Raw genomic sequence first — 14,276 nt, forward strand, 5'->3', positions numbered from 1 at the left:
GTCATTCATGAATACTGTGAAACATTGTTATTGCAAGCTTAATAAATGCATTAAAATGTATGGGAAAATTTGGTTAAAGTTGGATTTTTGTATGTTTGGAAGCTCCTGCATTAAAAAGTAAAATTAGTGGTAATTGATAGAGGTCTTTGGGATCTCTAAATTTGCTTTTACTTCACAGATATGGAGTCAGGGGAGCGGTTGACATCAACTTCCTCTGCGCCTTCTACATCTTCTGCATCCTCTACAGCAACGGTTTCAGCTGTTTCTAAGAGCAGCATTTCTGCAGGAGCTGGAGGGTTCGGCTCCACATTGTCGACCTGCGGTAAGGAATACTCGTGGAATTCATGATTTCATAAAGTTTCACTGCAATTGTAATAAGGACATTAAAGCTTGCAGCAGCAATTCTGTATTTGCAGAAGTCATTTTTTTTCCAAGGTGCGACTATTTCCTAATGTCGCAGTGAAATAAAGGAGACAAACATATTGTATTGTCCTATCTTCTGCAACATTGCTTTCCTCTCACCTGGAATCTTGTCTACTTCTAGAGTAATCTTGGCAGGATATGATTTCAATTATACTTTGAGTTTATCAAATGGTGCCGTTGATTGCCATCATGAGACTATTTTCCTTGCTGAAGAACAAAGGATCTGCAGGATCCTGTACCCGCAATGTTGGCAGTCTTCAGGTCAGAAGATGGAGAGTGAGAGGCTGGGAGTTCATAACCAAACTGGATGGGAATTCGTGTTCTGAAGACAATATGACAACATATTTCCAGGAATTCTTTCCTTGGCATGTCTTTTGCAGTTTACATTTGAATTGCTGAGGATATCTACGGTCTATTATTAAGTTATTCGATCTGGCTCTCACAAGCCTTTTGCATGGAAAAAGTCTCAAAGTCTAAAAATTGTTCTTTTTTTCCCAGTTTGGTTTTTCCACTTTACTGGCTACCATTCCACCTCGAGTGGTTGCTCGTGTTTCTGGCTTTGCAAACAATACTTGTGTTTGTGTCCTAGTTTTTTCCGCTCTATTTCTCTTTGTTGAGTTTTCTTCTCTCCCCCTTGTGTTCCCTTTGATCTCTATTTGTTCACAAGTCACAATGGGCAATTCCCCACATCTTATCTAGAGCTGTTCCTTGCGTGCTTTCCTTTTCCTGAACTCTGCCATCGTCCACCTAATCTTGGAACTATGGAATATTTAGATTCCCCTTTTAAGGCCTTGTTGGATGCCAAGACTTTCCCACCTCACCCCAGATCCTTCCTGAATAGCAAATTCTGGAATGTGGTGGTACTCTCTGCAGCCTTCATTGGTTGAAATTATGTTACTAGCACACTGCGCCAAGACACTTATGCCAGGTTTACCATACATAATATTTGTAAGAACTAGAATTGCTTCCCAGTCTGCTAGAGGGAGTGCCCTGGAGATCATTTTCCTACTGTAAATTAATATTGGTTGTTCTGGTGCAATTTGTCACTTTTGTGGTATTGGGTTTTGTTTTACGCTGCACCAATCTGTGGTAGGTTTTATTCCTGCTGCTATAAAAGGTGAAAAATAAAACCACAAAAGTTCCTTGCTTTAAACTCCATTGTCGCTTTATGCTTGAGCTTCAATTGGTAGAAACAAAGACTGCACATGCTGGTTAAGAGATGCTGCAGATGCACAAGAGTGCTGAGGTAACTCAGAGGATCAGGCAGCATACCTGGAGAAATGGATAGGTGACTTTTCAGGTAAAGACCCTTCTTCAGACACTTGATCTGGACATTTCAGTATTGACCCAGAACATTGCCTATCCATGTTCTCCAAGAAGTCTATAGAAGGGTCTCGACCTGAAATGTCACCAATCCATGTTCTTCAGGGATGCTGCCTGACCCACTCTGTGTCCTTTTGAATGGAATTTCTATCCATTTGTTTTCAATTTGCAAATATCTGTGGCATCAATTGACATCTGTAGTCATTGTAATGTAAGTTATTTGGGGTTTTCGAAGCTTTCGTACAGATGCATCTTTGTACACATTTTACTGTAAATAGATTAGCAAAAACACTTCCTACAACCCATCTAGACTGTGCTAGTATTTTTGGCTTGCATGTGCCAGTCCCTGTAACATATTTGTTTTAGCATATTCATTTACACATTTCTTCCTTATATACTTGTTTAATTATCCGTCAATGTATTCTTCTTCTTGCGTTTGAGGCAGCAGAAGTTATGAAGCTGCTTCTGTTTCTGCTGTCTCTGTTTGTTGTCGTTCGCCTGACTGAGGTCAGTTGACAGGGCTTACCACGGGGAGGTCGACAACGTCAATGTATTTATGCCAACTATTACATGTGCAACAAATTTAAGAAAGGTCTCGACCTGAAACATCACCCATTCCTTCTCTCCAGAGATGCTGCCTGTCCCCCTGAGTTACTCCAGCATTTTGTGTGCACCTTTGTATTCTAATTATTCTCTGAGTAGAGAATCTATATTTTGCATCTTTCCAATGCTCAAGACCAGAACCACATAAACTTTTTTTTCCCTCTGATTTGTAACTGGTTTCTTGTAATTGAGGCAAAACAAAATGCAATTGGTTGCTTTTTGTTCTGGTTGAAATTCCAGAAATTTGAATTTAATGCTGAAATCAAGTTTAAATTAAAAGTCATTTTCATCGGTTTTTATATATAACATTTGTACAAATACTTCGGAGTGTGAGAGGAATTGAGATTGAAATCGGCATTTAAAGGAAACTAAGGTAATTTTGATTAATGGTTCACCATTACCTGTAGCTTTCTATAATTGTAGAAATATTAACCAGATGGGACTGTTGTACTTTCAGGGCTTCTGTCCATGAAATGCATTTTCCCAGCAGTTCTTTCATGGGTCTTTGAGTGTGTTGTCTCTAGTTTTGTAACCATTAGTTGCAATTTTTCCGATCAGTTTCTGTACCATCATGACTGCAGAACATTCAGCATCAGACTGGCCTCAAATAACATCATGATGATATCCTCTCTGATCATAATCATGATTTTCCCTTTACCTCCTTGATATGGTTGATCACATAATCAAACTCCAATGCTCATTCATTACTTCTGTTGTTTGTCAATCATTCCATATGCTTGTTGAGCAGTATTGGCTCCATTTTCTTCAATGCCTTAAATTAAGTTTCCATGCAGAATTTTGCATCCTGCTGGTCTCATTTCTTCCCAAGTCATACATTTCCTAAGCAAAATATATCATTTATCATTTGTCATGCCAAATAGGATTTCTCAATGATTAAATGGTTCTTTATTATCATGAGTATCAAGGTACAGTGAAATTCTTATTTTGCATACAGATCTGTAAGATTATTGGCATACATGAAAGTACAACCCCTTATTAAGTACACAATTTAAAGAAACAGCCCACTGTCCATATGCTTGTCACCAGGTTTTGGCATCATTTTCAAAGTCCCAGCTGTAGTTGGCCATAAAGGCCCGATGCAGCCTTCGTCTCCATCCAGATCGCCAGCAAACTGTTGCTCTTTCCGTTGCTGGCCACCTTCAGCCTTCGTGCACTGGGGACGCCTCCCGCAGCTGACCTTGAGGGCACGGAAGCAAGATCCCCCCCCCCCCCAACCACCCGGTTCTTCTAACCGGCTCTTTGTCCAGCGTCCATCCATGTTGCCGACTCCCTTCGCCTTCCCCTTTGATTCCTGGTGCTCCGGGGCATGCAGGAGATGAGTCTGAGCTGAGGCTCCTTCTCCAGGTAGGTTCCCCGGACCTCAGTGTGCATTCCGCACCCACGGCCCTTCAGGAGCTTGTGCTGTGTGCAGTCCTTCGGAGGTTTCTGTATTCGTAGTTAGCTCTTCATTTCTTTCTAAGTTGAAATTATAGTTGGATGCCAATTACTTTCACTTTCAATGAGTCTTGTTACATGGACATGTGCTACTTGCCAGATGTTCGTGTCCCTTCGGTTTTCATATATTGGTTTGTGATTGTGTTAAACCTAAAACATTACAGTTGTGGGTGAGATGTTTATTGCAGTATGATTAGTGACTTAATTCTGCAAGAAATTGTTCTTCAACAATGCTAATGAAACAGATTTGCATTAGCATTGAATAAGGAAAATGGATTTGAAATGTAGTTGAATACAATTCATAAAATAAGAGCACCATTTGGAATGTTTCATACAACTTGTTTTTTAACACTTTTAAAATGTTATTTACTCCCGACATAGAATCCCTCAAATGATAAAGCGTTCCTTTTTGTTCAACCACAGGGCAAATGTTTCGAGCAGCAGCTGGAGATCAGCCTTTCAATTTGTCCACAGTATCGAGTGCCTTCCCTATGGTTAACCATGCAGCATTTGGACTGCACACTACAAGCTCAGGGCGTTCAGAGTTTGGTGGCCTGGGAACAATTGGTGCATCTTCAGCCTTGGTGGGACACACACAACTTTCTTTTCCAGGTGATTCTAAGCTTTTCCTTTATTTTAAAATGACACTCCACAATTGGACAATCTAATACTTTGGATGGGGGAACCAAATAACATTTCTGAATTTACTGATGACTTAAAGCTGGGTTTGTGAGTTACAAGGAAGGTGCAAAGAGGCTTTAAGTGATTTGGACAGCTTGTGAGCAAATATGCAGCAAATGCAGAATAACAAATACTGGTAGTTTTGTATTAAATGGCAGAGCAGGCTGTAAGAACCAAATTGCCTCTTCATGTTTGTGTTTGTCTATGTTTCATAAAGATTTGCTCTAAATAAATTAATTACCCGACTCTTTCATGTCCCAACATGTTGGGCAGGAAGTGCACATCCATTCTAGTTGCATATGCACCAGAATTGAAATATTATCATTATTATTAGTTGTAGTACTATTTTGAGATGGTCCCAGGAGCATACATTGGCAGCATTTAAAGGGAACAATAATTCATTTAAGTTGGGATTTTATACTAACTGTTAGACACTGGCCACTGTATGCTGAATGTGATCCTGAGTGCAGGAAAACAACTTTGTTTAATATTTAAAGAAATAATACAGTACTTTATGATTTTTATTGAGCGTTTATTAATTTATGCTGATTCTGATTTAGTACGTTTTTTGGTGACAGGCATTAACGAGACATTGATCCAATATTCTAATTTGAGTCATCTGTAAAATTGTTTTATACTTACAAATCCAATATTTCAAAAGTTCCAGAATTTTAGTTCCCTTTTTCTAAGTGTAGTTTGTCATGTGAACATCAAACAAGATGGAAAAAATTAAATGGACCAATTTTCTTTTTCACGTCATTGCTACTAGGCAATGTGATAATTCTAATTCCTCTTACCTTGAAGGTAATTCAATTCAAAATCAGCATTCAGCATTTATTATTTGGTATCAGTCATCTTCAGGAACTGATTTATTCACAAAATGCTGGAGTAACTCAGCAGGTCAGTAAGCATCTCGGGAGAGAAGGAATGGGTGACGTTTCGGGTCGAGACCCTTCTTCAGACTGATGAAGATGAAGGCAGCAGATGCTGCCTGACCTGCTGAGTTACTCCAGCATTTTGTGAATAAATCGATTTGTACCAGCATCTGCAGTTATTTTCTTATATCTTCAGGAACTGGTTCCACTCTTTGAATGTTTGTAGCAAATCTCCGTCAATGCACAAGCCAGCTGCCCTGAGTCAGATTGGAGGTGGATGGCCTATACTACAAATAGCGAGCTGACACTCAAAAGCACTCTGAGGATGGAGTGCATTGTCAGAGGGACCTCTTTTTAGAAGAGATATGAAAGCAAGAACCAATCTCCTCTCCTAGATGAACATAATAGCAGGTGTTACTTTGAGGAATTGCAGTTGTACTGGATAATATTTATTCCTTCATTAACCATTAAAACAAGTAGCCTGATGATTTTCACATAGGTGTACATAAATTAGGTATGGGCCGAATGGCCTAATTCTGCTCCTGTAACATATGTACCTCGTTCCCTTGGAGGAGGTCCAATGTTGCACCCTCCATAGTAGGGTCTATATATTGATTAAAGAAGCTTTCATGGACAAATTTAACAAAATCCATCCCATCCAAGCCCTTTGCACAAAGGTTGTCTAAGGTTATTGTGAAAAAGAAAGCTAATAGTGTCGGAGATCATAGCAAACTGATTGGAAACAGAATTGGCATAAATAGTTATTTTACTGGTAGACGTAATGTTGGGAGTGGTCTATGGGGAAATGTGAAATTGCCAAAATTGACGAGAAACATAGGCATATTATCTAAATGCTGAAGGATTGCAGAGCCCTGAGATAGAGAGATCTGATTTGCAAAAGACTCAAAGCACGGGAGTAATTCAATGGGTCAGGCATCTCTGGAGAATATGGATAGGCGACATTTATTCAGACTGATTAAGTATGGGGGAGAAAGCTGGAAGGGAGGTGGGAGCGGGACAAGCCTGGCAAGTCATAGGTGGATACAAGTGAGGGGAGAAGCAAGAGTTGACAAGACAAAAGCAGTGTGATGAGGAGAGAAGAAGATGAAATGTGAAGCCAGAGGAAGGAATAGAGGTGGAAGGGGGAAGGAAGAAATGGGTGAAAACCAGGTGGGTCTTAGAGAAGAGGGGGGTGGGAGGTGGCAGGGTTGTATTTGTAAGAAACTAACTGCAGATGCTGGTACAAATCGAAGGTATTTATTCACAAAATGCTGGAGTAACTCAGCAGGTCAGGCAGCATCTCAGGAGAGAAAGAATGGGTGACGTTTCGGGTCGAGACCCTTCTTCAGTTGTATTTGTACGTCGGTTACCTAAAATGAGAAAATTCAATGTTCATACTATTGTGTAGTATGTCACCCAAGCGGAATATGAGGTGCTGTTCCTCAGATTTGCATGTGGTCTCATTCCGGCAATGGAGGAGGCCCAGGGCAGAAATCTCGTTATGGGAAAGGGAGTTAAAATGATTACCAACCAGAAGATCCAACAGGCCTTGGCTGACCAAATCAACGTGTTTATTTCTGAAGGGCTGATTTGGATTGTTTAAATTCTGGCAATTATGGGCAAAAATAATTTGATTGTTCTACAAGAATGCAGCGCCTCATACAAAGATGTTTTGATTTTGTGAAGGCACTGAATGGTGGCGCGCTACAGACTCTCCGACCCGTGTAGGAACAACGTTTTTCCCATCAGGCATGCTTAGAATTCCACCGGTGTTTGCTGCTTCTGCACCAAACCATGATTCTAATCCATTCCATTCCCGAAATGTAAACAAATTTGGTCGAGGGACGCAAAAAGGTGAGCAGACTAAATATATTCTTCCATTGTATGGTTAGTTACGTTCGAATGAATTAATTATACTGTATTGCACGTGTACCTAGGTACAGTGAAATTCTTTGTTTTTGCATACAACACAGTAAAATCATACCGCAGACTTCATCTAGATAGTACACAAAGATTTGTCACGTTTCTGACGGCGGCAAGATGGTCTCTATTTTTTAAATGTATTTTATGTGAGTGTCTTTTGATCTATTGAATATTTGGCTATGTTGAATTTATAATCCATTGCTGAATGAAAATAAATAAAAAACTTTTTTTCAAATTAATTTATAATTGGGACAATAAGAATTGGTATCTTGTATATACCATATATTTATTGGGAGAGTGTTTTGAATTTAAAATGTTTTCAGTTTAAAAAAAATACTAATCAGAATAACGACTAGACTTTATATGTGGGAAGCTGTAGATCCCAGTACCTTTGGTATTATTAAACATTACAATTAGTGGTAAACATTTTAATGGAATAATAAGTTGGGGATCTATTAGAGCCCTGATGAAGTTGAAAATTAAATCAAGGATTCATTTAATTGATTCCTTTAAATTATTTAAACATTGTAACTAAATGATTTGTAAGACTTTAATCTCTGCTTCTGAGTGGAGCCCCAATGAGAGATTATGGTAGTTTATGAAGTTGGATTTTGTGTGCTGACGGATTGTGGTCCTTTCCATATGTATTGGGATTGTTTCTTTACTCAAGCTCCATCCTCACCAAATCCTTAAATTGAAGACAGTACTGAGAAATTGCTTTTGCGGAGAGCTTTGCATGTTGCACATGTCTGTGTAGCACAAAATCTGGCATGACAGCACTCTTACTAGGGTGCAGCTTGCCATTAAAAGGAGAATTTGTGTTGGTACCAATGTACCAATTGTTTCAAATGGCAGCCAGACAATGAGTAACATTACATGCTTTGATGCAGAAGATTGCTCAGGGGGTTTGGTTTATTTGGAACTGAAGGTCACCTTCCAGTAATAGTATAGGTAACAGTGGAATAGGGGGTGGCTATCATGTCATTGCAGTCATCCACATCACTCATACCTGGTTGCATGTGAGAAACATGTTGGCTGACTTCAAGAGCAAGGAAAAGGTAAATTTGCATCTCATTTTCAAGTAGGTTTTTAATGCAGTCCATTAACCACTTGTCAAACCTGAATTAGACCCACTTCAAGTTGGTATGGAAAGCATTGTCTATATTATGGTTTTGTACTCAATGTTTCATTGTGTAAAGGTCTGTAGGAGGAGTGAAGAAAGGATACTAAATAGACAGTACATGAGAGCTGGTTCATGGACAGTGGGCCAGAAGCTTCCTGTGCTAATACCATTTGTAATTTGAATAGAAACCACCATCTTTCTCTGATATGTAATGAACAGAGAAGGCATTTAGACTGTCCAAACTCAAATTTCTGCAGTGAAGCTTACATCAAGAGGTAAAATTTAGTGAATGATCTTTAATAATCCCATGACCAATATCTCAGGTCAAATCTACAAGTCTGCTGTGTCCATTTTACTTCTGCTGGTAGACAATTACCATTGGACCACACTTCCGCTGGTTGACAAATATCTGCAAATCAGAGTTTGAGCACAACAGATGTAGATGAATTATTTGTCTTTAGTCCTTCTCAGCCTTCTTCTGAGATGCTACCCATTACAGATGTAAATCTTGAACCAATTTGAGTCATTTTAAATTGGCTTGGTTCACTGGAAACAACAAAAGGCACAAGCCTCACAACATCCTGACTAGGCTCAGCACAACCAGAGACACCTCCAGATAAACTTTGCAGGTGGCCCAGATATCTCTGGACCAGAATTGCAGGTTGACCGTACTCTAATCATCCGATAATGTGATGAATGAAATCATCAATAGTATTGTTAAAGGATGCTTGCAAATAATCTGCTCTCCGAGGGCTGTTTGCATTTTGCTGCTTCCACTCAACAGTGGTTCTTAAAGCCTTGGCTCAAATAAGTTGAATTCTAGAGTTGAGGTAAGAACGCCTGGCCTTGATAGTATACAATTTACATTGAATATGGCACTAAAGAACCCCAGTATTACTGGTTTGTGAGGATCGGAGAAAAGCTTATCAAAGGCTGGAGCGACACATGCCATCTCAGCCCAGGATAAGACAGCATCATTTACACAATTATCTCAGTTGCTTTGTCAGTGACCGTCCCTCAATTATAAAAGCTGAGAGGGTGTTGTTTTCTAATGATTGCACAGTGATGTTTTCAGCTTTGCAGTTCCTCAGATAATGAAGGGTCTTGCCTCTTAAGTGTCCAGAGTGGGGGTAATATATGACAAGTGACAGAGATGCAGTCCACTGCTAGATAATGACCATTAACAACGCAAAGGGATCTAATCACCTCATTGTGATAATCCGGAAATCATTATTGATCAGAAACTCAACTACATCAACAAAGAAGCTGTGCATTTCTTAAAATATCTCTATCACTTTTAGGGCACATGTCAAAAATAATCTCTGGGCTAGAAGAGTGCAGCTCCATCAGCAATCAGGACGATCAGTGCCACCGATGACAAAGCTGCTAGTTTAATCAACATGTCACTCACGTGACTAACTATTGACTTTGTCCTCAAATGTACAGTGGCTGTTGTGTAATATCTCCAGTTTGCACTATAGCAATTTGCTGAGGCAACTGCGCCAGAACATCACCAACCTATGATCTATGTACAACACATCAAAGGACAAAGGCTAAAAGCATGAAGAAACACCCAACCCAAGCACTGAACTTTCCATCTGATAGATTGTTTAGTTTAGAAATACAGTGTGGAAACAGGCCCTTCGGCTCACCTGGTCCGTGCCGATCATGATCACCCAAACACTAGTTCTATCCTACATACTAGGGACGTTTCACAAAAGTCAATTAAGCTACAAACCTGTGCGTCTTTGGGATGTGTGAGGAAACTGGAGAAAACCCATGTGGTCACAGGGAGAATGTACAAACTCTGAACACGCAGTACCCATAATCGGGATGGAACCCGGGTCTCTGGTGCTGTAAGGCAGCAACTCTAACGCTGCGCCACTGTGCCACACACTGCGATGTCAATGATTGTAATATTTCTTAAATTTTAAGTTCCAAATAGTGTTTTCGGCACTGAAACAGTCCATAAATTAGTCAGTTGACAGCGAGTTTTCTTAATTTTGTCTCCTGTTAGAAGTCGTGTTATGCAGAATTGGAGTAGTAGTACACAACAGTTTACCCAGTTTACCTACTTACTCATGAATAAATATTTTTGCACACACACATTGAGTTCAAAATTGTGTAAGTGCTATCATTCTGGAAGTGTTTTACCTATGTACATGAATTAATTAAGGTGATTCATGTGTTTAGAGAATACCATACAATGCTACTGATTAGCATTTCATGCAACAGCTCTGTTTCTGTTATATACTGGAGCTAGAACCATGGTTTGACCTTATTTGCACAAATAGGGACATTGCTTTTCTCATAATTTGCAGTTTCTTTTGAAGGTATGAATGGATCATTGAATGGTAGCAGCATCACAGCAGTATCAGGAGTCAGCACTTCTGGATTGGCTACCATTGGAATGATTTCATCTGGACAAACGCACATGACAATTTCTGGAAAAGGAAGGAAATGCATTCTTGAGCAAAGTAGACTTTCAGAAACTCCATCAGATAAGGTTAAAGAAAAGGTATGCAACTTTTAATTTGATATACTAAATTTATATTGATATATGTTACATGCATAGCAAAAGGCTAAGATCTATTTTAATGGGCGGGGCGGGGCGGGGGGGGGGGGGGGCATTTTGATATAGTTACTTTTCGGTATGAACTTTAAGTCAAGGCTGATGTTCGAGTTGTTGGAGCAGATTGTTAACCAGTCCATTGAATGAAGTTTGTGCGAATGGAGAGAGATTAAAAGCTGTAATTTACCATTTTTAAAGAAGTCATGTGAATAGCATTGCACTCTTTGCTAAAGATTCTCCAAGGTGGTTGGCTTATTTGGAGCTGAAGTTGACCTTCCAAGTAAAAGCATAGGTATCAGAAGAATAGGGAGCAGCCATCAGCTCATTCGGTCTAAATTAGTCGTACCTAGTTGCAAATGAGAATCATGTTGGCTCTCATCAGAGCAAAAAGGTACATTTGCTTCCCATTTTCAAGTAGATTTTTTATGCAGTCCCTTAACCATAAAATAAGTCAAAAACTAATCACTGATAGTGAATATTTTTTTCTTCAATTTGTAATATCTCTAATAGAAGCCCAGGAAGAAAGCAATTGAAAGCTCCAGCAATAGTGAGAGTGAATCAGGCACGTCATCAGATTCTTCCAGTGAAGGTTTGAGCAGCAGTGATTCTGACGACTTTGATGACGATGACGATGACGATGAGGACGATGACGATGATGATGATGAAGATGATGATGACCACAGTATTGGAGAAGAAGATAGTGAGGACGCTGATTCAGATTCTGAAACTGAATCCCCAAATTCAAAGAAGACAAAGGTAAGATTAAAAATTGTTTCCATAAATTGGTCTATTTTTTTGATTTTTATCTTTAGTCTGACATTTTAAGATGGAAATGTAATGAGCACCTTTAAAATGCTAGTGTTGCAAATTCAATTTCTCTTTTACATACGCACACTTGCATACATAATCACCTTCCTCTTCATCCACCTCCTTGAGAACACTCAGCAGATCACATATTATTTATACACAAATATAAACACAAGGAACTGCAGATGCTGGAATCTTGATCTAAAACACAAAGTGCTGGAGTAACTCAGTGGGTCAGGCAGCATCACTGGAGATCATGGATTGTTGACGTTTGGTGTCGCGGCCCTTCAGATTGATTGTAGTGGGGGGGGGGGGGGGGGAGGGAGCAAACTTGCAGAGAGGTAGGTGGGTAGGGGTGGGACAAAGCCAGGCAAATAATATGTGGATACAGGTGTGGGGGTTGTTGGTTAGTTACCTAAAATTGGAGAGTTCATTGTTCATACCGTTGAGTGTAAGCTCCCCAAGTGGAATAGGAGGCATTTTTCCTCCAGTTTGCTTCACTCACTCCACACTCACTCTGGCAATGGAGGAGACCCAGGCTAGAAAGGTTGGTATGGAAACAGGAAAGGAAGTTGACATAGTTAGTAACCGGAGATCCTTGGCAGACCGAGTGCAGATAATGAAATTTTGAGCAGATAAAAAAGTGCCGGCAGAACTTGGCAGACAGGGACTTCTGTGGAGGGAAATAAGATGGCTATCCCACTGTACTAATAGTCTACTAAGTGCAGTAGGTCCAGTTGGTTGTTTATTTCCATTCCGTGCTTTATGTCTGTTATCTAATTCTCAATCCATGTGTCAGTCATTCTGCCCATTTCTAAATGCTCTGACCTGGTTGACAATCCTTTTATGTGAGACCATATCCAAAGTATTTTGAGAATCTTTAAGCCTAATATCGTTTAATTCTCTAATTTATTCGATTTGTCACAACTTTAAGGAACCAAATGGATAAATCAAACATGACTTTGTATCATAGATTCATGCTGATTTGCAGCAAACCTATTATTTCTGGTGCGCTTTATTTTTGCAAATCTTTGTTATTGATTCCAGCATTCTTTCCTGCTAATGATAGGCCAACTGTCTGTGATTTGCTGTTTTCTCTCTCCCTCATTTCATAAACAGTAGAGTCACACTTGCTACTCCCCTCACCTCCCAATTTTTAGGAACGGTTCTAGAATCTGTAGAATTTTAAAAGATGATAATCAATGCATCCTCTTAGTTGGTGGTCGCTCCTTTCAAAACTCTGTGATGTTGATCATTGGGCCGTCGGCATTTATGGAATTCAGTCTCATCAATTTCTCACACTATTTTTAGTAATAAGATTTTCCTTCTGTTGTTCTTTCTTCATAGTTCTCTGATATATGGTTGGTGTTTTGTTTTTTTATGAAAACAGACAAACTATTTGTTTAATATCTCTGCTTTTTCTGTATCGTTCATTGGAAATTCTTTGGGCTCTGAAGATTTCGGGGGGGATGGGGAACAAGATATGGAAATATAATTTTGTGTACAGTATCTTATGATTTGGAGAGCATTGACTTAAATGGGAAAACAATTAAACCATGTTGGAAAACAACTCATTGTTTTGAACTAATTTGCAACCACTTTCAAATAATTTGAATGGGTGGGCTGGGCTGTATAGTATGAAGACCTCCATGAGCTCCTGTGCTGTTGGATAACATGCAGAGAATCTTGGGAAGATGGGGAATGGTTTAAAAATATTGGAATAGTACATCAGTAAATGGGAGATTTTTGTTTTGGTAGAAGACATAATACCTCTAATTATCTTCCAAATATAAAAGTAGGGCAGTACAGTGGCACAGTGGTAGAGCTGCTACCTTACCCACAATGGCAGAGACTCGGGTTGGTTCCTGACAATGGAATTTCAAACTATTTTCTCTATGGAGTTTGCGTGTTCTCCCACAGTCTGTGTGGGTTTCCTCTGGGTGCTCTGGTTTCCTCCCATATTCCAAAAAACATACAGTTTGGTAGGTTAATTGGCTTTTGTACATTGTCACTAGTGTACGGGTGGTTGCTGTTCAGCAGACTCGATGGGCCTGCTTTCTATGCTGTATCTCTTAACTAAACTAAACTAAGCTAAGATTTGTTTAAAGGCTCATTGTGGTTTGTTTTTACAAATTTAAAAAATCTAATCACATGGAAAGTGCTCTACATAGACTGCCCACTTTGAAAAGGGCATGAGAGATATGGTAAATTGAAAAGAGATTATGGGCGTCCAAAGTTTGAATTGGAAAAACATGGTATTGTAATTTTTAGATGGTAAGTAGAGATATTATTCTGGATTGTTTTCTCCTTAGTGCCAGAGGCTGAGGGGTGTCCTGACAGAAGTATATAAAATTATGAGAGGCAGAGATGGGGTAGAATTTTTTTTCAGGGTGGAAATGCCAAAGACTAGATGGCATAGCTTTAAGGTGAGTATGCTAAGTTTAAAGGAGATTTCCAGGGCAATTCTTTTTATATACAGAGGGCAGTGGGT

The 14,276-nt window shown here is 39.4% G+C and overlaps 1 protein-coding gene across 3 annotated transcripts in view; it reads left to right on the top strand.

Annotated features, from left to right (window-relative positions):
- The window catches only part of baz2ba (bromodomain adjacent to zinc finger domain, 2Ba), a 185,235-nt gene that overhangs the window by 92,723 nt on the left and 78,236 nt on the right, over window positions 1-14,276 (top strand). For all 3 annotated transcript variants that reach the window (XM_078403833.1, XM_078403835.1, XM_078403832.1), the window contains 5 exons: window positions 179-322; window positions 4,228-4,416; window positions 7,047-7,214; window positions 10,740-10,924; window positions 11,489-11,734. In XM_078403833.1, the coding sequence (XP_078259959.1) occupies window positions 181-322; window positions 4,228-4,416; window positions 7,047-7,214; window positions 10,740-10,924; window positions 11,489-11,734 (930 nt within the window). In that variant the 5' untranslated portion in view covers window positions 179-180. The remainder of the gene's footprint in view (window positions 1-178; window positions 323-4,227; window positions 4,417-7,046; window positions 7,215-10,739; window positions 10,925-11,488; window positions 11,735-14,276) is intronic.

Source organism: Rhinoraja longicauda, chromosome 8, assembly GCF_053455715.1.
Source record: "Rhinoraja longicauda isolate Sanriku21f chromosome 8, sRhiLon1.1, whole genome shotgun sequence".
Classification (NCBI taxonomy): domain Eukaryota; kingdom Metazoa; phylum Chordata; class Chondrichthyes; order Rajiformes; family Arhynchobatidae; genus Rhinoraja; species Rhinoraja longicauda.